Here is a 26,898-nt window from a genome sequence, read left to right as displayed (position 1 = left end):
AGTACTCTGTATGGGCTTGCTGATTTCCAGGAGTCGATATTGACATCTTTGTCAGCACAAAAAGCCACGGGATGTTTTGAAAGAAGCGTGTGCTCAGGCTCCAGGGTTGTGCGCTGCCGTGGGAACCCTCCCTGCATTATTTGGCACAGACGGGTTTTAGCATTTCTGCCGGCGGAGCATTTCTGCGATCAGAGCTGATGTCCTCTGGGTGTTTGAGGATCTGTTCCTCCTCCTTCCCCTCAGTGCGGCTGGTGGTGTGGGCCAGTCAAAGCCTGACTGAGAGATCAGCCTTATCCATTCTTGCCACGCCCACTCCGAGACCAGGTGCCTGCTCCTCCTACTGCAGCCAGCCACACATACTTCCATAGATCTATCCTTCTAAATTCTTTCTATGGATGTGGTTAAATCCCAGGTAATAGGAAAAGTTCCCAGAACTGAAGGTTCTCACAAAGTTATGTTATGGTTAAACACTGCTCGCAATGTTATTTTAAATTTTTATAACATTTTTTTACTAACCTGTCACTGAGTGTTTCCATAACATTTGAACTTCAACTTTCGGAAAACATTCTGTTGAATGTTTTCATAACTAAGAAAAACCTGTTCTTAGTATCTTTGTAAAATGTTCTTATAAAAAAGAACTCTGAACATTTCCAAAATAATTGACATTCAGTTTTCTGAGAATTATTCTGAAAGAAATATTTGGTGAATGTTAAGAAAACTGCTAATCATAAATGTTCCTTGAATATTTGACTTGCAACATTCTCAGAATGTTTTGTTGTATGTTCCATTAACTAAGAAAAAAATCTATGAACATTAAGAAAATTAGAAACAATTATTAAAAGAAATTATTTAAACATAATCTTCCACTGCCATAAAAGGAACATTAGATGAACTCTAGATTGCCAGAACATAACTTGGAACACAAGATTATTAGCTGGGATATATCACTATTGCTGCGCCTACTTCTGGACCTAAGTTAAAGGTTATTTGCCAAAAAGTAAACTTTTTATAGCTGACAAAATACTGCATATTCCTAGTTTATCTCAACGTCTGCTTCTTCCATTAATGCTACTGATTATATCTAAAAGCCTAACTTGTATAGGTCCTTTCCATTTGAGCTTGTATAAATGCCTCGATGTTAGGACCACAGCCTTTAAAGCTATTTGCAATGTGGTACATCACTCCTATGAATCTGAGTGCTCTAGTAGAGGTTAAACTGCATTCACCATCATGTATGCAGCCAAGCATGAAAGACTGTGGATGATGATGTTCCAGAAAGCTTTATTTGCAGGGAAATCACCAACAAAAGTCCACTCTATTAGATCATTAGTCCACTCTATTAGATCCTCCAGCACAAACACGCTTGCGGACATGATAAAAATATTCTCTTGGAAAAGTAAAGATTATCATAAGTATGTGTGGCACACAGGCACCCTGGTCTTCCGAGGCGCTGACATTTAAGATTTGCGCCATGCTCTGGGCTCTTGTGTACGTGATGGAACTTGAAATATTGGTCCTTACTGAGTGACTCATATACAGCTAAGAGCTGTGAATAAAACCTGGACCTGGGGAAACAGGCAAAGACGAGCCCGGTCACACTATATATCAATCTATCGGCCGCATTCATCACCCTGGTGTATATATGGACTCCATTGCATTACCGGTGATTCATAACAGTTTGTTGAAGAACTGAATTTATGAGGTTATCTAGAGACGTGTGATTTATGGATTGTGTGTCACAGTAGTTAGGGTGGGACAGCTTGCACAAAAGCCACTCTCTTTGATCTAGATCAACCAGAATGTACCCATAATAGCCTGGCCCCTGTTACCATTCACTGGCTATCAAGATTCCTTTATCAACTCTCCTTCAGCAAAATAGGTGGCAAAAGCTCATTAATATTGTTTAGTTGCTGGGACAAACCGTATATCTCAAAGTCGGAGATAAAGGACAACTCATAGCATGTGCCCCATTTTTTTTCCTTGTGCTGTCATCATGAGTGAAGCCTTAAGAGCAGAGCACGACCCCAGCCATGCTTTGGGAGAGAGGCAGTGCTGATTCCAATCACAGCTGATTGCACCAGAAGCTTTGGGGCCTGACTGTTTCCTGACTCAGATAAGAGCACGTCTCTTTGAGTCCTGCTGTCCAGGTGACCTTCAGTGGTTTAAGATTATTCATGCTAAATAGCTATTGCTCTACCCTTTCTTTTTGTTCTATGAGGGAAAAAACAACAACAAAGGGCCAAAACTATCACCATGACCCTCCCAGTGAAGGCGAGGGGTCCAGACCAGGATTACTAATGCATGTGAGTAAGCGGTCGACAGTCCTGTCACTCAGTGGGGGTGATTGGGAAAAATGGCCACCGAGGAAGCAGCAGAAGGGCCTTGTTGCATGCCGTCACGTTCGACTGATGCTGGGACAGACGGCAACCTGATCGGATTGGGAGTGATGGCAGCTCACGTCATTGGTTCCTCTCTCACACGGCATCCCAGAGACATCAGCCCAGGTCTCGAGCTCATGGAGAATTTGTTAGCTCAGGGTCGGAATGGGTGTGTAATAAAAGTGTGCGTAGGAAGAGGGGTTGCTAGTCTTTTTTTGAGGGGATGCAGCAGAGATTACAGCCAGCCTATTGTTCCACCACGTGGCATTTTAACTTACTCGGAAGCTTCTTGACGGTTGCTTTTAAGAGGCATGAGGCCGAGTCATTACAGTGTGCCTGAAGAGTTCTCTAACCTAGCAAACCTCACTCCTTACAGCATTTACAGGAAATATACTGCTATGTCTCTAGTCTCCTCTACCTGTAAATACTGTGTGTCTCACAATTATGCCTCTTTGTCTCTCTGTCCCTCTCTCTCTCTCTCTCTCTCTCTCATAGCCCTGTGTACTGAGGAGTGCGCGCACGGCCGATGTGTGTCTCCCGATACGTGTCAGTGTGAGCCAGGCTGGGGGGGTCTGGACTGCTCTAGTGGTGAGTTCACTCTCTCATTAACTCGGAGAGCACGGTTCACTTCATTAAAGCCCTTGTGCTCACAGTGTAATGCTGTCTCACTTCCCCAGAGAGCTGGGGCCTGCCCACCAGAGCTCTCAGTCTATTACAGGAGAAAAGCTCTCCACCAGCACATTTACACTATGATGGTATTCCAGCTTCTGAGCCGCAGTCTCAGAGCTGCGACGCACAGAGCAGAACACCTGGGATCCCTCTGAAATGGAAGCAGTGCTTAAAATCCAACGCATGAAGGGCAATGTTTGGGTTAAACCCTTAAAGGTCAACAAGTGATTGCTGTAAAAGCTACGGAAGGGAGCCGCCCATACTCACGCATGCGTGGACACGCGCTACACATGCAGTGACATGTGGTGAGGCACTCACATGGGATTTCTCTGTTGCTGCAGTGATTATTTGTGATTATTATGAGTGCCAGGGCATGTCTCAGCATATAAACCTAAGAATGGCGGGGCGTTTGAGCTCCGCATTTCCTTAGGATGAGGATGCTAGAGTGATGAAAAGATAAAGCATGCTACCCAGTCCAGTGCTTTGGACTAGGCGTAGTTCTTAGTGCGTTAGATCCTGGCTCAGCAGTTCAAGTTTACATTTTGAACTGCTCATCAAATAAAACAGTTTAGGTTTGTACAGATGATGTCTTGAGAATAGAGCAAACATTAATGACAAATTCAGCTGGCTTTCACATCCTACCGCAAGATGTAAACAAATGGCCCTATGACAGCATGTATTGAATGTTCTTGGTTGATGTGCACCATGTGTATCTAGAGGGTAAAAGCAATGAAACATAGCTGAATGGAACAGAAACCACCCTGTCACCTGCCTCCTGCCCCCTGCCCCCTGCCTCCTGCCCCCTGCCCCCTGTCACCTGCCTCCTGCCCCCTGCCCCCTGCCTCCTGCCCCACACACTGTGCCAGTGAATCAGGCTCCTCCTGGGGACAGCTGGATTATTCAGTCTTCAAGCAACTAAATGCTGAATACTCCAGAGTGGCAGTGGCAGATAGACGAGTCAGAGAAAGATGGTAGAAAGTATAGACCATTTAAATATTTATGTGCAGACAGCAACGTGGGTGGACAGGGACTACAAATACATGTTTTCAGGGTTGGGACGGGGTCGCCAGACTTGCTGACCCGAGTTTGCTGTATCTGCGCTAAGCAGGTAAGATAAATCCACTCTCGAGTTATCAACACATTCCCAAACGCTATTTCCCTCTGTTTCTGATGTAAATCACATTCTCTACTGCTCATAATATCAGGGATGCTGATCTTTAGAGCCATGGCCTGTGCTTTGACCTAGTTTGTTAAGTCCTGTTGCAGAACTGCTCGGAGTTCATTTGCAACCTTCGCTACACATATTTACCAGTGAGTGATGGCTGCTAGAAATGGAGGTTCCTTAGTGACATAAGGATCTATTGGGCATTTTCATTAACAAAAGAGCCTTTTCATGATTACCAGTAGTGTGTAAATCAGCCCCTGGCTCAGTGGCAGTGGCTTCCACTGTACATGCTCCCCGCGCAGCCTTCTAGAGAGGCGGAAGAGGAGTCTCCCCCGAGACTACAGGATTCTCTCTCCCTCTCTGTATGTGTCCACATGTTTCTGTGTGCAGGTGCTGGGCTAATCCGTCTTATTAAAATCGGACATTGTGATTGAGACCAAGGCATTATTCATAACTTTCATATTTCCATACCAGGCACTGGGCCAGTTCTTTTCATTTACGAGCTTTCATCTACAGAAAAAAGGAAGAGTGCCAATTTTTAAATTAAAGCTGCTCCCTTTTTCCCTTGCACATAAATGGTGCATCGTGGGGTTTTTTTTGTTTTGTTTTTTGGTCACTGTATATTCCTGTCTCCTCTTTCTCCTCCTATCCTTTGTTCTTTATCTGTCTCTGTTTCTCTCTCTCTCTCCCCTAATTTCTCTTTCTCTGTCTCTCTCCCTTACTCATGGATGGGTGATAAGGAGCATTAGCAATACAGGGGTAAGTGCATTCTGTCATCACTTTAGGGGCCATGCCGACTAAGGGAGACAAATGGCAGTGCCAACGTGGTGCTTCATAACCATTGTGGAGGAGTTGAGGTGTTATTGTGAAATAAGGTAGTGATTCCTGGGTGCCATGTGTTATGTGCAGAGTGGGGTGGGAGCTGGTGGGGTGGTGATGGGTTTGCAAGCTGCTTTACGTGGCACCAAGCTCAGAGCCAAAGTGGAAGGCCCTGGGCTGCTGATTTGGAGCTGTATCAAAGCGGCTGGCCAGTGTTACTGGAGCAGCACTCCCCGGGAGCTCGGCTATTTGGGTCAGCAGAGAGAAGAGTGAAAACTGCACTCTTAGGCAGCATGATGGAGGGGGGGGGGGGTGCAGGGAGGAGGGAGGGAGAGGAAGAGAGAAAGAGAGAGAGAGAGAGAGAGAGAGAGAGAGAGAGAGATAGGGAGGCAGAGAATCAGAGAGGGAGAGAGAAGATAGAAACACAGAGTAACAGATAGGAAGAGAGAGAAACAGTGAACAAAAGAGAAACAGGGAGATGGAGAGAGGAAGGAGTGAAAGAGAGGGAGAGAAAGAGCGAAACAGAGAGAAAAGTTACTTTTGGGAAGGTTTGCTGGTTTCTCTCAGGCGGGCATAGATGTGCCAAAGCAGCCACAGCCAAAGGCTTGGCATTTCCCATGTCCTGGTGGCCACAGGCCTGATAGGCTGGACACCACCACTGGGAAAGCTCCAGGTACAAAACGATGCCACTAGGTCACTGTGGATGTAGCCATGCTGGCACGCAACTTGCTTTTATTTCACTCTGAAACTATTTGCTCTACCTAACTCACACACTCTGCGTCAGAATTCGTCTCGGATTTGTTTCCCTTGCTTTGGCAACAGCGTTTGTTTCAACTTGATCATTTGTCCAAAGCTTTTGAGAATGAATAGTTGGTCGGTGAGACAAAGGGAATGGCTAAAAGAGTTGTATATTGATCATTTCAGAGCACAGATTTCATAAACCACATTACATTTTATTTGACGAACATTGCTGCTGCAACACTCCCAGAGCCCAGAGTAATTGTCTTCTGACTGGCTGAGGAGCTTTGACTTATGGCGCATGTTATTGTCTGACATGTGGTTCTGTTGTGATGTTCGATAAAATGATACATGCCGTCTTCTACATTATTGCGAATATTTTTTGTATCCTGCTAGTATATTGGATTGTAATGTTTACTCCACACAGTGTTAAGGGCAGATAATGTGAAGGCTCTGATGAGTGAGAGAAGCAGTAGATGCTCAAATCAAGAGCGTGGAGACTGTGTTTTTTTCTGCTGGGTGTCGGACACAATATGATATATGTGTGACCATGTGACAATATGTGCAAATGATACAATTTTGCCAAAGTCATTATTTACAAGTGGAACACTCAACATGGCCGTCATTGTAGCTATATTGTACCATTGAAGCTGTACATCCTCTTCTCATGGAAATCATTAAACACCTTCTTTCCTAGAGAGTGTGATTCTCTTCAGAGTCATTTCAGATGTGAAACCGATCTCCTCTTATCCTTCCTCTCCTAACATCAATACGCCGTGGCATGTATTGTGATGCCGTCAGACCTTTTTAGAGCGGCCGTGATGAAAGACGCTCATCAGGCCAGCAGTGCCCGTGTGGTAGAAGCGTTACGCAGAGAGCTTCTCGCGGTGGTGCTGTGTGTGACAGCGGGCGGAGGAGTGTTCAGGTGCGGGAGATGAGGGGCCCGTGGGGAAGCGCACTGGCCTATCGCCGTCTCGCTCAGCAGCAGAGCCCTTCACACAGAAGACGTCTCTCTGCCTTCCTCAGGCCCTTAACAGCATACCTGGGCACTACACTGCAGACATTCAATATGACTGATCCACACTGAAATAATTAGTAACCAAAGAGAGTCAACAGAGAAAGACATTGAATTTGACCTGGTTTTCCAGAGGTCCGGAAGATCCATAAGTCAAGTGGATTTGGCTTTGAATGCTCACTTATCAATTAAAGCTACAATGTTTTGTGGAAACTGGCCCTGCACTAAACCGAATAACAATAAAATGAATTAAGTAATGTAGTTGGTGAAGCAAAACTCAGTAAAGATGGGGGGATGGAGTACACGTATAGAGGCTAAGACAGGGAGAAAGACAAGAACTCACTGTCTCCTTGTCTCCACTGCCTGCTCAATGAACCATTCTCTTCTTTCCCATTGTCTTGTCGTTCTCTGCACTCTCTAGTTCCTCTGGTCTCTCAAAAACTCTCATATACAGTACAGACACTGCATGGTGGGATGTACCCTCAGCTCGCTTTCCCAAGTCTATGTGTGTCAGGGAGAGATTGGGGATATTTGTGTGCAGCTGTGAGAATGTGTGTGTGTGTGTGTGTGTGTGAGATTGTGTGTGTGTCACTCCCTCCCCTCACTTAGCTCGTTGCATTCAGAGAAAGTGACAGACGAAAGGCTAGTGCCTGATCGCTCATCGTAATTGTGCATTCCAAACACAGTGACAACTCTGTCTCCCATCACAAAGCTCATTTACGCTGCACCCTTGCAAAGCAAAACACACCTTAATCAATGGGATACCTCATTATAATACAGTCTGAACTTGATACATTTTTGCATGCATCATGTCTTTTTTTAAGTGCTCAACAGTATGAGGCTGAAACTCAAGCCTAGCTCTTCCATCGGAAACCAGAGTCAGCGCAAGCTTTTCCATCACTTTAACCAATCAAAACGGCGTGTCTGATGTTCTCAGAAGGGGCCCAAACCAGACACCCCAGAGCATGTGGCTGGCCCCAAGGCCTCCTGGCCTTTTACTCAATATCCTTTGGGTGGGTGGGTGGGTGTTAGCAGTTACAACAACACCCTGCTCACCCAAGTGGAGCCCCTGGAGCCCCTGCTTCTGCCTGGGCCATGTCTCTGCTGTTAGAAGCAAGGCAGTAGGGCAGTTCTCAGTCAGTATCCCCCAGGGGACCTCTGCGCCTTCACACGGGAGGATGAGGAGTGAAGTTGCTAGAACAATAGAGCTTCCTTGAACAAAGTTTGGGTATGTGCATGTCCATCTGTTATTAAGGAAATAGAGGGCAGTTTCTAGCTGATTTGTTTTACATTAATTGGTTGAATAAATCACTGTATTATTGTTTGCTGTGGCTGATGCCAGGGCTAAGTGCTGCATAGCGCCTCTCCCTGGGCTACTCATTACCAAACTTTCAAAATGTGCCAAAACCTGTGTTCAGGCCACACTACAGCAAATGCTCAGATGACCCCAGGAAGGCTAGGACCAGCAAATGTTCACATTTAAATCATCTTACACATGTGTGTGAGCAGAATGGTGAAAATTGGTCTATAAACAAAAACACAAGCAAATATTTATGGCTAATCCTGCATTTCATCATTCACAAGAGCTAAAGAAGAGCTTTTCACCTCTCCAATGCAATTGCTTTCCAACATGACAGCCATACTGATGGAGTTGTGCTGTGTTTCTGTGCACTCTTCGTTATAATAGTTCTCTGGATTTTAGACAAAAAGTAAATATTGCAGCTGGACACAGTTCCCCAGCATTCAAAACAGGAATTTAGCATTTTAGTAGAGAAGTAATGAAAATATGCATGCTCCCAGTTGAAAGGTTTGGCTTCATTGGCTGTCCCATCAGTGCTGACGAAATCCTGCCACCCAGTACACGTTTGCTTTAGTATCACGAGTTTTAGAATAATGTTTGATACGGCCAGCCACATATTGTGATAGCAGAATTCAAAAAAGCTCCAACACTGTTGTTGAGGTATGTCTGTGGTGGTGGTGATTGCAGGTGTTATCCATGCTTCCTTCCACTGGTTATTGTTATTGCCTAGATTTGGTTCCATTACATTTAAAGCAAGATTCTTGAACATTCTCCTTAGTGACAGGAGCATTTAGATATCATGATTTAACAAGGCCATTAAAAAGCCCTGGAACTTTGTCCTCAGGAGAAGGTTAGATCTGAAATGGCTAAAACGCTGTTACAGTACTGCCTTCAGCTACTGGCTGCATACTAATGTAAAACCATGCTCTGTTGTGGTCATTTCACAGTCTATGAGTCATCCTTGATTTTGTGGTCCATTTCCATGTTTATGAAGTTGAGCACTACAGGATTCAATTTATTTCATTGATCGTTACGTTTGATGATCCCTTTGCTCAACATAGCGAGAGCCGACATGTTAATTTTGTAGCTGTGGAGCTGCAATTGCTGGTGGCACCGGAGGTGCTGCTATGATGAGGGGAGAGCACTGAAGGGCATTGCAGAAGGACTCTGGGTTTTATGAGCCAGCGTACAGGTTCACTTATTACAGATCTCTTCCAGCTCACAGGTCACTGGCTCTCACAGGGATAATGCTCTCATCCACCAATGGTTGATATTCTTTATTTCCTACTAAATATTGTTCTAGAAGCCACAGCTCCATGTGGACCTTCTGCACCACTGTGATAGGCTTCCATTTTTGCAGAGGAGGGAGCATTTTGTCAAAAGTCCAATTACTTTCATTGGGTCCCAAAGGTTAATCACATACCTCTAAACTACTAAATGCATTTTTTTTTACTACGAATTTAGCCAGAAAATATTCAAAAGTGCTTCCCTGAATTAAACCTTAATAAATAATTCATTTAGAAGTGGATATTGAATAGGCTGCAGTAGAAAAACAGAAGGCTGGATTTTAGCACAGCCAGCCAAGCAGTTTTGTAAAGTATTAGATGACCATGCCGGTTGGCTGTAAACAGACTCCAAAGCTCCACAGTGAAATGGCAGTGGATCCAGATGTGTGTTGTTAAACAAGGAACCTGCAGGCAACACTACTCCAGACTGTGGAGCATCTCCACAGGGCTACGTCCACCCTCCACGTTCTGCCTGTGCCTGACCCTGTATTGCGGGACCTGGCCTACATGTTTTACAGCAGAGTCCCTGGGTACGCCACTGGTGTAATGTGTATATACAGGTGCGTGTGTGTGTGTGAGTATTAGCAGTCTCCCTCAGGTCCACATGCACCTGCAATCTCCTGACGTTTAACCTGCGCTCTGCGCCACTGTTGCAGTGATTACGGGCCGTCCTCGGGGACATTGATTGTCCTGCTCCTCACAGGCAAGCTCCACACAATGCTGACGAATTAACTCCCAGCCCTGCCAAGTCCAATTAACTGTCAGTGCTGCATCGACGCGCCCCCTCGCTTTGTGAGGAGAGCAAAGAAAAACAAACTTTTAATCAAATTGTGCTTCAGGCCTCAGGGTGACTGGGATTTTTGTTTTGAATTCCTCTCTAATTCTCCACTATTTGCCATTATACTCACTTTCCTTAAAAACAGCTGTTTAGAGAACAATTTGTTTTGTCATGATTGAAGACAAGGATCAGTCCTTCCACGTTTTAATGCCAGACCACATTAAGCCAGTCATCCTGTCTGCAACACTGTGTGTGTGGGACAGGCCCTCAGTGCTGGCTGGATACAGCGCCGATATAATAGGGTAGGATGTGTTGCTTAGGTCTTTACATGTCCTCATATAGAAGGTGTGTCATCAATGCAACATTTTAGGTTTAAGCCCTGAATAGCTTCTAGCATACAATGTAAGAGAAATTAAGGTCCTTTTGTCCAGTTTAGAACAAAATTAAAACTGCCTTGTGTACAATCAGACGCCTGCAGATTCTCTCTTTCTGATGGCTGGCCAACCTAAAATCTGCTTAAATGAAACAATACAGACCTGCAGCCATGTATCAGAATGTAGTGCCACCAATTCCTCCAAGGTTGAGATAAACAACTCAAGCTTCTCTTGCTTTGATTATCCTAATGCAGACGTTTAAAGCCCAAGAATTAAATTAAATCCTTGCCTTTTGCCACTGAGGTAAAGGCTGAAGCCAATGGGACAGAGACGTTATCACACCGGTATGGCTTAATAGAAAGAACAAAGGAGCAGACTCTGTGATCTGTGACTCTGAGAAAGGGCATCTAGATGATAAGGATCAAAGAAGTTTTACAGGAAATGTAGTCCCTGCCAGATGATAGGATGCATTCATGAGAATAGTACCAGAACTCCCCTCTAATGTCCTTCACATTTAAAGAAATGTTGTGGAAACTCAAGGTCTCTCTTGGAATGTTACAATAGGATGGATGACTTAATTTTCAGTTTACTGTGAAGAAGATCTGGCATTAGCTGAGTGGAACACATTAGCCTGGAGAAATACAAGAAGCAACCGAACTTGTTTTCTGGTATTTCTAAATGCATTCCCATTGTGAATCTGCCTTGTGAAACTGCATATATTCTCTGTTCTGAAGCCTGAGAGATGTTCAGCATTTTACAGAGATTAGTCCTTGTTCTTAGCCCCTATCAGTTCTCCTTTTCAAGTTATGTGCTTTTCAGAAACTGGATTTCAGCTTGTGAGACTCAGACTAATTTTTAGACTGATTTAGATATGATCAGCCGATTATTCCCATCAGGGGGCTTTTTTTTTAAAGTCTCCTCACAGTGGATCAATATAGGCACCTGTCTCTGCTAGACTGTACCACAGCCTCAAAAACAGGCGAATTAGATTTTCTCTTTTACATTCCATGTGTCTCCTCATCACAAATCTGTGGCTTTATCTGTCAAAAGTGACAAAAGCAAATCATTTGTTCAGCCTTCGAAAACTTTGTGATTGCCAGCTGTTCTCATCTCACCATTAAGACCTGTACTGGAACTTGCCAACCACCAAGTGTTTTTTATTTATTTAGGGTTATTTCTTTATTCTCAAGGCTGTTTTTGACTGCCAGTCACACAAACACAATGGATTTCTCAGTGAGTCACTCTTGTGTACCTTTGACTTTCACTGTGACTTTGAGAATCCACAGGAATAATTCATAGGCTCTGGCAGGTTTCCAGAGATGAATGGAGAACAAAACTGCATTTAGAGCTCCCGAGGTTTGTTCTGGATAATTTTTGCACCTTGAACTTCCAACTTTTTTCTTCTTTTTGTTCTTGTTCTTTTATTATTATTTTATTTTTATTTCTTTATTTTTGAGAGGTCTCAGGAGAGGCCACGTGTGACTGCTGAGCAGATGAACAGGAAGAGGGAGAGATGTGATTGACACACAGTGGCCACTTCATGAGGCCCTCAGGCCCAGAGAAGGTGGCCACCGAGGCCTGATGCTTTGTTCCTTCTGGCTGCAGTCCGTTCTTTTACTGCCACTCTCCAAATTACACTCACTCAGGAAATGAAGCTTTAAAGTGGCCCATATTTAAGTGGCAGCTCTTGCAGGGGGCCAGAGAGGGTGTGTAGGGAGAGAGAGCACTGCAAGTCAGTCTGATGTGTTCAATTTCACAGTCACTCCTTCAATGGAGTCAGCAGTGGTCAAATTATTTCACCTTGTCAGCATTTTATCCCTTCAGAGTTTTGTAATATTTGCTGCAACTTTTACCATAAACCATTTACGATTTCACACATTTGTTTCATATCACCCGAGGTTGACCAGTAATGATATTTACAAACACAGCTAAGCTAATCATGAAGTTGACCAGCTAACTGAACCATCTCATCCATCATGAATGATAGGTGATAATTGGTCTGCCCACATGTTCGGAGCATGGATACTGATGGGCTCGGGCCCTTTGACCCAAGCTAGCAGAGTTTAGCAGTGGAGCTCCCCGAGTTCTGTACTCCATGACTGATCCCCTCATCGTGGTGGGAAGGCGGCACAACCTGCAGGGATGTGAGAGGAATCCTGGACCACAATTCATCTCCTTGTGAAGCACATTAGCATAATGTCAGATCATTAAAAGTCAATTATCCTCGCCTGCGCGTGGATATGGGGAGTGTGGTTGTTTGTTCTCTAAAAAGTGTCTCAGCAAATAGTTTACATAAACTATTTATTTATGTATAAACCGGAGTCTGCCCTCTCTGCCCTGAAAGCAGTATTGAAAGGAGGACAGAGAGTCATGGCCACTCACTGGAATCGGCTTTGCTATTTGTAGCTGATGAAAATGTTTCCAATTCTTTGTGGAGAAATAATCAGCAATAAGCCCACTGGCCAGAAAGAAACATAGTGCTGTTAAAAGCCTTTTTTTCCAACGATGTCTCTATTTTTGCTCCATCCTGTAAGAACGCTCAGTTTGTATTTTGTAGATGCTACTTTCAACACCTGCAAAACATGTTTATGCACAGCAGACTCAAATCTGACCCAGAAAATTGTATAACATGGCCCATTTCTCCCTTCACTGCTAACTGCTGCTTTCAGCAGGTGCAGGCATCTCCGTGGTACATGATATGTTACCAGTGGGAGTCAGCGGACGGGTCCCGTGGTCAGAGAGAATGTGGATTTTGACCATTTGTCTATATATTTGTTTGCCTCTCCCCAAGGCTTATATCAGAAGGTTCATTGCCTTCTTTTTAGGGTCTTTGTCTTATGCACTTTGACAATATTCCTATCAGATCAGATTTTCGCAGGAGGGAAGTTGCCTGACTAAGTACCCACAGTGACCACTGTCTCTGGAAACAGCAGACTGTGTGAGCGGCTAATAGCTGTTCTTCTACCCTGTGTAGTTTATACCTGCATAGTAGTGGCTACAAGATGTTGTGGTTCTATTATGTCTAGGTCAGCCTTCCCCTGTAATTTCCACAGCTTTTATGAGAAGATTAAATGAAATAGAATGAAAGCCTCGGGGAAAAAAAGGAAAACACTGACAGTATCATATAAATACATTTGGGGTTTTAAGGTTTAATTGCTAACAAATAACCAAGCCATTCAGACTTTAAACCAGCTACAAAAGTAAACGACTGAGTGGATGAGAGATGAAAGAATAAGAGAAGGGATACCTGGCTAAAGGTGTGTGACCGTCATGCACCAAGAGTTTGCTTGATTACATACAAATGCAAAGCAAGCAAAGAAGCATCTCCACTGCCTTGCATTGAATATTTCCAATCTGTGGCAGCACAAATCTTCTGAAATATGATTCTAAGGTGTTTCATTCCCTAACCTTGGATATATAGCTGATTATTTCCACTGCATGTCATTTCAAAACTTGGTTTTGCAAGCTAGGTTTCCATTTGTACCATCATGGTGCAACTTTTAAAAAATATGTTTTAGTTTTCTGTTGAGAGCAAGTCACCTAAACAGGTCATCAAATTAGTGTGAAGCCTAATGGGTGGCTGAGTTTCTTGATAAATATGCATATTAGGGTAATGCATCATTGCTGCCACTGCAGTGATGGCACTGTTTTAAATGCAGGGGGTGAAGAGGTGGGAAATACACACTGTGTGGTGACACTATATTTGCATATATACATCATCTTTCACCTTTATAGCTGCTAGGCTCTGACTGCAATGAGAGTAAATATTGGGCGTTTTAGCCAGAAGGCATAGATGGTGCTGCCCCCTACTGGAGAGGTTTCAGCCCCATCAGCCCCGTAATCGTGCTCAGGAAGAACATGGCGTTTCTGCTTAACCTGCGGTGAAAGGTCGAAATATTAGAACAGCAGTGTAAGCATGAGGGGGACTTGGACTGGCATGTGTACGGTTGCTTTGTTCTGTAGTGCAGAATTACAGACATTACGTCAACTATGTTTGTTTCCTAATTGCTTTCTTATCTATACAGATGGAATTGTGTCACACACACACACACCCACCCACTCACCCACACACACACACACACACACACACACACACACACACACACACACACACACCCACACACACACCCACACACACACCCACACACACACACACACACCCACACACACACACACACACTCACCCACACACACACACACACACACCACACACACACACACACACACACACACACACACACACACACACACACACACACACACACACACACACACACACACTCACCCACACACACACACACACACACACACATGCACATGTGGATCACTTGCCTTGTTGGTCGGTCTGGGCCCCTCCCTCATCGACCCTTAGCCACGGCCCCTGGCATCATCCACTTCATCCTAATTAGAATTAATAATTGAAAATAGGAAATCGATGGGTGCAAATGAAGTGGCACACACGCTAGCTTTATTGGGTTGACATTGTCTCCGGAGCTCAAGCTTTTGGTCCCTACTGACCTCCCACGCGTTCGGCACCCAGACCGGCTGTCCTTTTTCTGTCCTTTGTCCCTGCCCGATTGGAAGAATGTAAATGAAGCCAGTGTTTGTTTGCTTGTTGCCCACATGTGATTTCTCCTCCATGGAGGGGCGGTGTGGGGCGTGACGCGTGGGGCGTAGGCCGTGGGGAAGGATTATTAATTGGTAGAGGTAGCAGCCCACGTAACAATCTGCTGATGAGGACACTTTTGACTTTGGTTGAATAAGCTGCAGGATTTACTGCACTGGGTCAAGGCCTTTCTTACATTATTCAACACACCATGTAATGACCCAGCTTCTGCCTAGCTCATTCACTTCAAAGACTCCGAGATTGCTTAATGACTTTCTTTGGGCTACCTATAAAAAGCTTGCAGTCCAAGAAACTGACTTGTTTTCTCAAGGCTGCTATTGATCCAGGTTCACATTTAAATAGACCTTGAACAAACGACCCAGTTGTATCCTCTGTAAAACATCCATTCTGGTCAGTAATTAGTCAGTAATTAATTGGTTATAGTCTCTAAACATTCCTTTGTGAACATGATCTTATCAAGGGACGTAGAGCATCTTAATCATGGCTTCTGTTTATTAGTGCCAATTCACTTGCTTTGGTAAAACACAAAGACTCTGTACTGGCTTTAGGCTCTACCTCATGACTGCGACAAAAAAGACTGTTGTTTTTGCACTGCTTCCAGTTTAGCATATGGATTTACACATGCATAAACCCATAAACCCAAGGATGAAAACCTCCATCTAATCTTGGAGCAGCCCGTGGTTTAGTCCCATATGCAGATCGACCCCCCCCCCCCGGCTCCCCCAGCTTGGATGTGAACCCAACGTGGATTATGTCGTAAGCGCCAGCGTCAGCACATGTGAATGCTGCATGCGCCTCCTGGGGCAGGCCCGGTCAAGCGTATCCCACACTGCCTCTCTCTCTTGGGAAGAGAAGCTTGTCTGAGATGGATGAGGACAGGAGCGACCCCCAGCCATGCAGCGCTGCGGCCTCTCGTACGGCACACGTGCTCCCTTCTCCGTTACTCACTCATAGCACTATTCGCCCCTTATGACTATTGGCAGGTCCTTCTGTAGATTTAGAAAAAAAACTTCCACCAGCGCTCTGCTCCACGTGAGCCCTGCGCCACGTGCGCCCTGCTTCACGTGAGCTCTGCTCCATGTGTGCCCTGCTCCACGTGAGCAATGCTCTGCTCCACGTGCGGCATCCCAAAAGCTTTATTTTGCCCCGTTCCTCATCAGCAAGCAGCCTCACATTCCATGCCAATAAATAACGTGGTGATGAGTGTCTGAGGAGGTTCTGGAACAGACTGGAGGACCACACTGTGCAGAGCGTATTGGCAGTTTTTATGATAAGATGCTTTGCAAAGCTGCCAAGTGACATATATCACCTGAGTTTACCAAACAATCATCACTTTCGCACCAAGACCTCAGAGTAATACAGTGTTCCTTGTAGGCCCATTAGTCTTTGACAGGTCTTTGATGAATTCCTTGAAGGTTACTTAGAGTAGAACCCACATGACATGAACCTGCGCTTGGTTTGGCCGGTTTGGCCAGGCTATTCCTCCAGCAGTTCAGGGGGCAACAAACCCTGTCCACAGAAGGAGAACGACCCCAAATGCAGTGAACATAAATATTTTTTTGGCCTGATTTGTCCTTGTCATTTGCACTAGAAAAATAAATTCCTGATTATATTTTTGTGTGCTTAATAGTTATCTTTGGTTCATATTTTTCCTAGAACAGTTCTCAATAGCAGCAGTTAGATTAGTTAAAGGGTGAATTCTTATCAGTGTACTTTTGATGTTATCACAAGCTGTATGGCCATTCAACTAAGGGTCAAATTTGAGCAACTGTAAAAAAGCACTGTGTGAGATGCCATATTAATTTATTAGCTGTAGTTGCATCATGTGAACCTCACAGAGTAATAAATATGACATCAAGTTCATATATGTGCGTTGTCTGGTATAAGTGCTTTGAGGATTTTCCCTTCCGGGCGTTAAACCAAGAATCGAACTCACTTTGACGTGCAGTCCTATAGTTTCAGTAAGGCAAAGTGATGAAGCCACACTTTCACTGCCTCTGTCTCCTCAACACCTAGAGGCTGACTTACCGAGGTGGTTTCTCTCTGACAGGCACACTGAGTCATGCAGGAATGCACAGATTCTGTCAAAACCTGGAGCCATCCTTTCACTGGAGGCTAATTTGCCACATCGTATAGCCATTATGAACAGAGCTGAAGTTTTGGTGAACTGGTTGATTAGAGAGTGCCTTTCTATCACAAGGAGCTTTAATTAAAAGAGAAGAGTGTGTGACTGTGTTCAGCAAGGCCGTAATTGGCCCCAGAGACACTTTGTGCTTTGATAGAGATACAGTAGAGCAATCAATCCCTCTTGCTATGCTTTCTTTCAGGTCCAGGCACTTCTGGTCCTCATATAGCTATTGAGACAGTATTTCACCAGTTGGATTCTCTTTGTATTCACTTTCTTTAGATGCTTGATCTGAGCTCATACTGATTTGAGCAGACTGACCTCAGCATATAAATAATTAGTCCTACAAATATGTGTATCATTCTATTAAGATGCACTCAACCTATTTTACAGCATACGTGCAAGTAAATAAATAGATGAGGAGAAAAGGACATAGCAGTCCAGCTGAAACCAGAAACACACTGCTCATGTTTTAAAAGCCTTCGGTTGTTTCACTGATCTTATCTTGGTAATATATCAAGAGAAGAAACATACTTGGTATTCATTCCTGGTAGATTTCAAGTTATTCATCTTTACCTCCTAATGCTCTTGAAATATTACAGCCAACAATATTTACTTGACGCCCTTGAACGCGTGCATATCAGGTCCATGTCTGAGCAGGTTGTGGGTATTGTGGCTGCAGACACTAGGCCTGAGCACATCCACTGTAGACGGAGAATGTCAAACCCTAACATTACAGATCTGAGCCTCTCTTCTCCCAGTGCTGTGCTACATGTGGCTCTTAATGGAGCTCTCTCACATCCCTCTGATTGAATCAAACCTCTGGATGTCCACGCTTATAGCACTACAGTACACAGCCTCACATCCAAGGCTCAGAACGACTGCTCCGAGCCCCTAAGTTTGTTGAGGAGAAGGGCGTGGGTTACATCCCCGCTGATTAGCTGGTTAGTGCAATACATGGTCCTGCTAATGGGGGTTGCAGTGGAGGTCTAGGCATCTCCTCTGGTCAAGCATGCACACTCACTCAAACATGAACCCACACATTCTACGCCCCACAAGGGGACACCTTTATCCTCTTCTTCATCCTTAGTCCTTCGGTTTGGCGTTCGTCTTTGTGAAAGATTTTTACACACTTGGAAGGTGGGGATGAACACAGACTACAAGCCAAAGGTTTGCAAGTGACACTCATCAACTTGGTCAAAACAAGCATGCTTGTTTTCAATAGATAATAGACAGTAATGTGTTTATCAACATGAAACAAATGGGTTTCAACTAAGCAAATCTTAAACTGATTTTAATCCAAGTGTATTAGGAGCATCCGTTCATGACGTTTCAGATAGGAATGCAGTTAATATGGTTTTCCAAGCCTTCGTACAAGTCCTGTTTCACTGGTACAAACATGCTTTTCTCACTGTGAATCCCACAGGAAACCAGCTGTCCTCTCTCATCTAAAACCTTGGGACAAAGTCTTAAAGTATGTATTCCATCATCGCTCAGGTTGCATAATAAGGTTCCGTCCAGTTATTCTTTGTCTATAGTATCACAGCATGCTTCCATACTTGATGGATGTAGCGTATGTTTTTGCAGCCTTGCCTGTAGTGCAGCATGAACCCTGACTCCTCAATCTCTACCGAATGCTGTCAGAGGCCCACAGTGAGAGCCAGCGTGTCCACAGGAGCCTTGGTGCAGCGAGAGGCGACGGGATAATGGGCTTTAGCCGGGGGTGTGCTGAGAAGCCGCTCAGCAGGGAGAAAGGACAGCTTTACCTTCTCTGATGGCAACATTTTGGGAAGCTCCTGGGAGCCTGAGGGGGGAAAAAAATCTGTACATTTAACTCTAAAACTACATTTCTCTCTTCATTTGTCTCCCCCAGAGTAATTTAGCACCATTGTAAATGAGCAGCCCAGACAGTCCTGAGGCAGCAGCGGTGTGTGGGCAAGTAGTGATGATAGGGGCGGGGGGGGGGGGGGGGGGCGGTTTGCACTGTGCGACACCTCGGTGTGAGGGGCGGGCAGAAGCGAGGCTCTCACCTTGGTCTGATGGAGAGTTGACGAGGTGTGGGGTCAGGGGCGGGGCGGTTCAGTGCGTGCTGTGTTTGTCTGCTTTCTCAGGCTCATCGGCACGGGAGAGCTGAGGGGCGGGTTGGGTTGGGGCGGGGGATGGGGGGCTGGTGATTGGCTGTGATTGGCTGTGAGTGGTGCGAGCGGTGAACCACTCATCTGTCTCCCACGACCACCCGCCAGCTCTGCGGTTCCAAAGTGCCCTGGCCATTTGTGTGGCACGAGAGCACAGCCTTGGCGGGAACACATCCATACCCGATTTGCTCAAATCAATAATATGCTTGCCTGCCCCTTCTGGGCCACTTAATACAGTGCTCTCCTCCCGCGCCTAAGAAGGCGCTGTCATTGTGCTGGGTGACTCGCTCCCCGGCCCCTGTCTGGCAGCACCTTGCCTTCTTTACTGACTGCTGATCATCAGCCTCATGTTTGGCTGGCACAGAGACCAAGCACCGCTGCCAAGAGGTTTCATTAAGACCTTATTCATTTTAGAACACTGGCCTCTCATCTTGGCCAAGAAAACACAGGTACACCAATCCCCAAATCCGTTAACATTTATCAGGGCCAGTGCCGGAGTCGATACATGAATATTCCCTGAGCCTGCAGCTCATGCCACATGCTGGCGTTTTTTTATTGGCTCGTCTGCCGGGGGAGAATGAGAGACATGAGACTTTCTCAATCGCTGCAATCACTTCCAGATGCAGCAAGGCATTTATTCTCTCCAGCACTTTATAAAGCGGCAGAGTGGCAAGGCCATTCTCCGCACTGCTCTCACATTGGAGACGTTACCTTATCGATGAGATTTGTTTTAGAGATTTCCCTCTTAATGGTATTAATTTAGACAATCTAGTATAAGCTCCACCCACTGCACTTTCAATGGGATTCACTCACATCGATAAAGAATTCAACAAATCCAAATTTTTCATCATGTCTGACAATAAAATTCTCTGTTTTCACAAATCCTGTACTCTGCCAGTTCCAGGACAGAGACCTCCCATTCACAACTCGTTGTTCAGGATTAACAAGCCTCTGTCTTGTTGGTCAATTGATTTCTTGCCTCTGAAACACTATTTAAATGTAAGGGGTGGAGAATGTCAGCATGTTCATTAACCAGTCAGTGGATTATACAAAAGGCAACAACTTTTAAATTCCCTGTTGTTGGTCTTTAACAATCAGTGACAGTTTGGTATTTGTACAAACTCCTTTCAAGGTGACTTTAGTGACCTTCCTCTAGGTATAAGTACTTATTAGTAGCAGTCAATATTCTTTTCCTCTTTGTAAATTGCACTCCCTATACAATCCACATTCCCCTATACAAACTGTCCAACTGAGTCCAGCATTTCCTTTGGAAGTTCAAAGGTCAACCAGAACTTTGGCCCTTGATGCTGACTCTGCAATAACCCCCTGTTAAATCATTTATTTCCTAACCCTACAAAACCAAAAACACTGCTGAACCATCTAGGCAAGACCAATGTGTTAACAAACAGTCTTAACAACTCAAGATACCTCTGCATATTCAAAAGCTGCTCATCCTGTAACTGACCAGGGACCTGTTTCCCAAGAGCACTGTAGTGTTAAGACTGTCTTAAATGTGAGAGAGCGTTCAGTGTGATAGTCTCTCTTCCACTGAACAATGAACTTAGTGTGATGAGGCTTAGGGGGAGCCAGACCCTCAGTTCCTCTGAGCTGCCTAGTTGATCTTGGCTGTGGTGCCTTGCATAACAGCAACTCTCTCACAGCATGTCGATTTTTAACAATTGTTGGATCTGCATTAATTCTGCATTAATTCAGCATCATTTGTCTGCGTCATTTCATCATGTAAAATAATTCTAGATTGTTGAGTTTCTGATGCAATGCCTTTTGAAAATTTCTTCCACATAAGTCATATGTAATAACGTCGAACTAGTCGATAGGCCTATTTTAACCAAAGTTTAATAGATGAACCTAACGTCTAGCACCTCTGCTGAAGCAGACATTAAGGCTATTGCTACAACCTCATGCAAACCACCCTCAGAGCTGATCTGTATCCGTTTCTTTTTACACACTTTCCCTCAGATCCATATCATCCCAACTCACATATGTGTCCAGATTTATCTCAGCAGAACCTTTCAGGTATTGCTTAATATCTCCTTATGTCATTGCTCAGAGCAACAGTGGCAGGGGTAGGTGATGCATTCCACACAATGCTGGCCTGTGGGTCAGGCTGCCTCAGGACACTGCAGGGATTCAGTCCTCTGAGCATCTGCTAACCATGAAGATTCCATATTTGTACTTTATTTAGCAAACCTTGTGCATTTTTCTACCACCCCAGGCCCTGTGCTATGGCTTCCATACAGGTTCTGTTACAGTCACACTTATATCTGTTTCTTTTTCACTGCTTTACAAAATGTATAGACAATACAATTTAAATGCTACCTAGACAAAGAAACAAGAAACAAAGGCATTTGGCCAGCACAGGAGCGATTTAACAGGAGCGATGGACAGGAGCTATTTAACAACTACAAGTGCAGTTTGCAGTTTGTAAACATTAAAATCATCATTGACCTTGTGAAAACAATTAAAGCTGGCCTTATCAATTATGATTTGCCTTCAAGCCAGGTATCGTTTGTTAGTCGATCTGAGTTTTCAGGCAGGGGGCGCTAGTGAGCACAGTTTAGGTATAGTGAGGAGCTGTGCCCGTGAAGGGTTGAGATTTAGATCAGGGCCATGTGAAGATCATTAGAGGGGCAGGAGCTCATAGTTAAAGAAATTAGGGCAGAACATAACCTGCTAAACTACTCTAGGGGATAATCAGATGTTCAAGTTTAACACAGACAATGTACATGCGCTCAAGAATCTGTTGAATGTTTTTAAACTCATCCATTTCTACATTGCTATTCACAGCAAAAATGAAGGTTGTGTTGGGTTGTTGTTTTTTTTGTGCAGTTTCTGGTTTTAGTTGCGTAGCATTTTTACCTTGATAATCAAACACTGAACCAGAAAATTACATGTTCTTTATTCTTGTTTTACACAAAACAATCACAAGAAGAGGGCACACAAACACACAAAGGCACATATTAGTTTAGGTTGGTAACAAAAGTATTAAACAAACCCACAGTTTTTATAGCTTTAGCATTTTTAGAGTGTCTGATTGTCTGTAAGTAACTTTTCATGTCATTCAACTTACAAAATATTGATTAACTATAAAATATTTTTTATGTTCCCTTTTACAGCTAAAAGCACCAAAGAAAAAGTCAAATATATATGCTATATATAAGAAAATATATATGCTGTGCATATGAGTTTGGTTAAAATTAAACACATCAGACAAGAAAGGGCATGAGAACAGGAGCAGAACAAATGAACAAAAGATTCAGGATTTGCTGCACAAAAACTTCAGCGGGAATCTGAATCCTTTACAAATCCAGCCATGCAGATTTCAGATGGGTAGAATCTATGAAGTAATCTAAAAGTGACTTCTCTTAAAGTATGTTTTGCATCATACCATTCCAATAAGATGTGGTGAAGAGGCTATGTCCTGTTGGACAAGTGTTCTAGTTTTCCTATTATTGGAATGGTAGACAGAGAATCATCCTTTTCCCATAGCTCAGAGATCACAGGGATCTGAAAGTAGAGTAACAGGAGATGAGAGATCAGAACTCAACAGCATGGCAGCTCCTGTAGGGATGGTGTCAAAGACAATCAAATTCTCTTATGGACTTACAGCTGTATGCTGTAAAATATTCTGAGTTATTATATAGTTATAAAGTTATTATAAAGACCAAACACATTATTTTTAAAGCAGGTTTTAAAGAATAAATATTTATTTTTGTAAATAATATTCCTGTATGTTATGTAATAATATTCCTATATGAGATATGTATTAAGGGAAAATTGGTTTAAAATGAGAAACCATGAAAGTAGCATTTGCTGGTGATAATTTGATAACTTGGGATGGGATTTTGAAAATGAAATTGCAGACTGAGAGCTCTAAAACCAGCTACTTTAGAACAGATATAGGAAGGAATAGCATAACAAATAGAGTTAGAATTGTTCAGAAACTGATGGATTTTAAATAAAATTAATTTTATTCCTCCAAATGAAATTCGATAGCATATTTTTTTGCCAAGGATTCATCAAAATACAAAGAAAATGAAAAGATTTACAAAGATTTTCTTCTTTTATCAATAAGCCACACAAGGTTGGAAGAGTATCTTTTCCCTTTTACTATCTTTACTATGTGTATTCCTAAATATTTAACTTGATCCTTAACGTTCCATATGGAGGAGAATGTACATGAGACTTCAATTCACATTTGATTAAACACAGGCCAGAAGCTTTGGGGAAAGTGTTAATAAGCTCTTTACGAAGAGGTCGACATCTTCCATGAGTTTTCGGTCTTCCGCCATGGTCCCCCGCAGGTTACTATTAGTGATGTGAGTATCACAGACTTGAGAGACTTAAGCAAAAGAGCTAGGGAGTACTGGGCTAAAGGCTAAGCATGGGGACATACTATATTTATATTTAATTGAACTACTGCCATTTTTACACAAGGTTTTAATCAATTTACAGGACAGGTTACAAACCAAATTTTCTAAATGTGCTGAGATTGAAATTAGGTCCACCTCAATCCTACACTTTATGAAAATGTAAAAAAGAGAATTAAACTATTATTATTTTTTAAAAAGTCACACTATAGTCCAGTAAGTCCAGTACAAGCCTAATATTATTTGCTAAATGTCTTCTTTTTTTTTTTTTTGCAAACCCTACCTGTGTTTTATCTGTGACTAAATTTAAAACTTCCTAGATTATTTTAGCAAAGAGTAAGAGTATCATGTTATAATCATTATTTAGTAGTGCTATGGGGTGCCAATTATCTAACAAGAGACGGTCATTATTTGTCCTAGTAGGTAGAAGAGACTCCTTTTCTGTACTTTCTCTGAATATCTCTATCAAAAAAGGAGCCAACATTCCCTCAAAAGCCTTGAGCTCAGAGGTAATACCATAATTTGATTTATTTTTTAAGCTCTTACAGTTTCGTCAGGGGATATAGGCCCACTATAGCCTTTAGCCATAAAAGGGACGACAGATTCTTTAGAGTAATCCGAACTATTCCCTTAATAGTCTGCTCAGAAGTTAGCAGCTTGTGCTGTGGTGCCCAAATACATTCCCCCATCCTGAAAGCATTTCCCTTGGTTTTCCAGTCTTGATATTTGTGATTCTAGTGGATGAATCATACTATATTAAAGCCGTCAATCAACAATAATGGGCGGAACATCTAAACGCTGAGGTAGCTGTGTATGTGCTTTTATTTCTTCAATTTTATGAGCTTTAAATATTCATAAATACATATCAAAAACTTGCTAACCTAGATAACTTGCTAACTAGGAGCTAAATTGCTAATGGAGCTGGCCAATTCCCAACTGGAAGTGAGGGGATGTATATTTGGGTTGCCCATAAACTGGCAGGGATTAGCAGCAACTAGGGTGCATTTTATGTCAGACGGATGTCATCACTACTAAAGGGTCCTTAGGAGTGCATTCAGGATGGGGAAATGCATTTGGGAATTTTGGGTAATGGTCTGCTTCTGAGCACGCGGCCGTTATTGTAGGTCACAATAAGAGCACATAGAGGGTGCTCATGAGCACCCCTTTGGTAACAAAAGTGAGAAATAGGACATGCTACAGCCCCGCCATTCTCACAGGCTTGTGTGTTTGTGGATTGCATGACCACGTGTGCATCATTTGGGACTGGGTTTGCAGCTGCAGAATATTAGCAGGTCACATGATGTAAACTTACAGACAGCAATCCAGGCCATTTTTATTCACGATGAAGGCTCCAGGCAACAATTAAAAATAAATAAAATAGGTAATTAATTAATTTTCCAAAAGGGCACTGCGGACGTCCAGAAGCAAAGGGGCAGGTGCTCCAGGCCCCATCGCCTCCCCCCCCCACCCCACCGACTAGCGCCTTTTATTTATATCTATGAAATTCTGTGTCGTGTTTAGTATTTTGCCCTGTGCTGTAACCTTGCTGTGCAGTACTTATCTTCCCGCTGATTCGCTGACCTCTTGCCTCTTGACTAAGTCGTTATAATAAAAGAGAATGAAAGCCTGCCTCTCCATATAAATTCTGTTCTCAACGGTCCGTATAAATCAGCGCTGCATTTGGCGGTCTACCTGACGTGTATGGCTTCTCTCCCCCTTCACCTCCCAGGCTGTGAGAGCGACTACTGGGGCCCCCACTGCAGCAGTCGCTGTCAGTGCCAGAACGGAGCCCTGTGTAACCCCATCACGGGCGCCTGCGTCTGCACGGACGGCTACCAGGGCTGGCGCTGTGAGGATCCCTGCGAGCCCGGCTATTACGGCAAGGGCTGCCAGCTTCAGTGCCAGTGTCTCAACGGTGCCACCTGCCACCACGAGACTGGGGAATGCATCTGCGCCCCAGGATATATGGGCGCTGTGTAAGTAGGCTTTTGAAGGTGATTGATGTATATGTGAATGCACGGCATAATACCACTACCAGTGGTCCGGTTCTTTTCGATAAACCGAGAAGTTAAAGGACCGTTCTTTCTTTTTTTTTCAAGCTAATTTTTTTTACTCTTTTAAATCAAGACAACGGCTCATCCATGGGTGGGAAAAAAAAAAAAAAAAAAAAAAAAAACAGCTCTTGAAATTTTATACTGTAATGCTGCAACCAAGCGCAACGGCACCCAGAGTCTGAACCCTTTGTTCCTGCGCTGCGGCAGCTGTGGAGAACGTTGTCCATCGGGCAGCCACGGGCCCCAGTGCGAGCAGCGATGCCCGTGCCAGAACGGAGGGACATGTCACCACATCACCGGAGAGTGCTCCTGCCCGGCTGGATGGAGCGTAAGTCCCGGCGCGGAGGAGCAAAGGAGGGCTCCAGGAGAGGGGGGGGGAGCAGCAGGGAGAAGGCTGACAGAGAGGAGGAGGGCAGAAAGGATGGAGGGAGAGTGGAGGAGAGAGGTGGATGACGTAAGATGGAGTGAGGGAGAGGGAGAAGGAAGGGAGAGATAATTATGGGCTGTACACGGGGGTAAGTGAGTGGAAAGAGGATACGATGGGTGAGAGAGCAAAGCGTAGCTCTGCAAAGAACCTAAAAGCAGCTGCTGCTTATTATTACCAGTGAAACATGCAAAGTTTGAGCGTCATTGATAATGTCTTATCTTTCTGTTAAAGCTGTAGTGATTGAATCTGTCATTGTAACACTCTCTCTCTCTCACACACACACACACACACATTCATACCTCTCTGTCTCACACACATAACACATACACACACACAAATACACACACACACGCACATTCCTCTGTCTTTACCTCTACTCAGGGGTCTGTGTGTGCCCAGCCCTGCCCATTAGGCAAGTATGGCATCAACTGTGGCAAGGACTGCTCGTGTCGCAACGGTGGCCTATGTGACCACATCACAGGCCAGTGTGAGTGCATGGCAGGATACACTGGCCGCAGGTACGCAGGAATGAAACACATAATCACTGGTCCATCAGCCCATCAGGAAAGCACATAATCACCACTCCATCAGCCCGTCAGGAAAGCACATAATCACTGCTC

The 26,898-nt window shown here is 44.0% G+C and overlaps 1 protein-coding gene across 3 annotated transcripts in view; it reads left to right on the top strand.

Moving 5' to 3' along the window:
* Positions 1 to 26,898, top strand: part of megf11 (multiple EGF-like-domains 11) — a 94,933-nt gene that overhangs the window by 36,786 nt on the left and 31,249 nt on the right. For all 3 annotated transcript variants that reach the window (XM_035524988.2, XM_035524987.2, XM_027027826.3), the window contains 4 exons: positions 2,874 to 2,966; positions 25,527 to 25,773; positions 26,059 to 26,179; positions 26,660 to 26,796. In XM_035524988.2, the coding sequence (XP_035380881.2) occupies positions 2,874 to 2,966; positions 25,527 to 25,773; positions 26,059 to 26,179; positions 26,660 to 26,796 (598 nt within the window). The remainder of the gene's footprint in view (positions 1 to 2,873; positions 2,967 to 25,526; positions 25,774 to 26,058; positions 26,180 to 26,659; positions 26,797 to 26,898) is intronic.

Source organism: Electrophorus electricus, chromosome 6 (genome assembly GCF_041902795.1).
Source record: "Electrophorus electricus isolate QZ-2024a chromosome 6, ASM4190279v1, whole genome shotgun sequence".
NCBI lineage: Eukaryota > Metazoa > Chordata > Actinopteri > Gymnotiformes > Gymnotidae > Electrophorus > Electrophorus electricus.
This window is presented reverse-complemented; position numbering and strand designations above follow the sequence as displayed.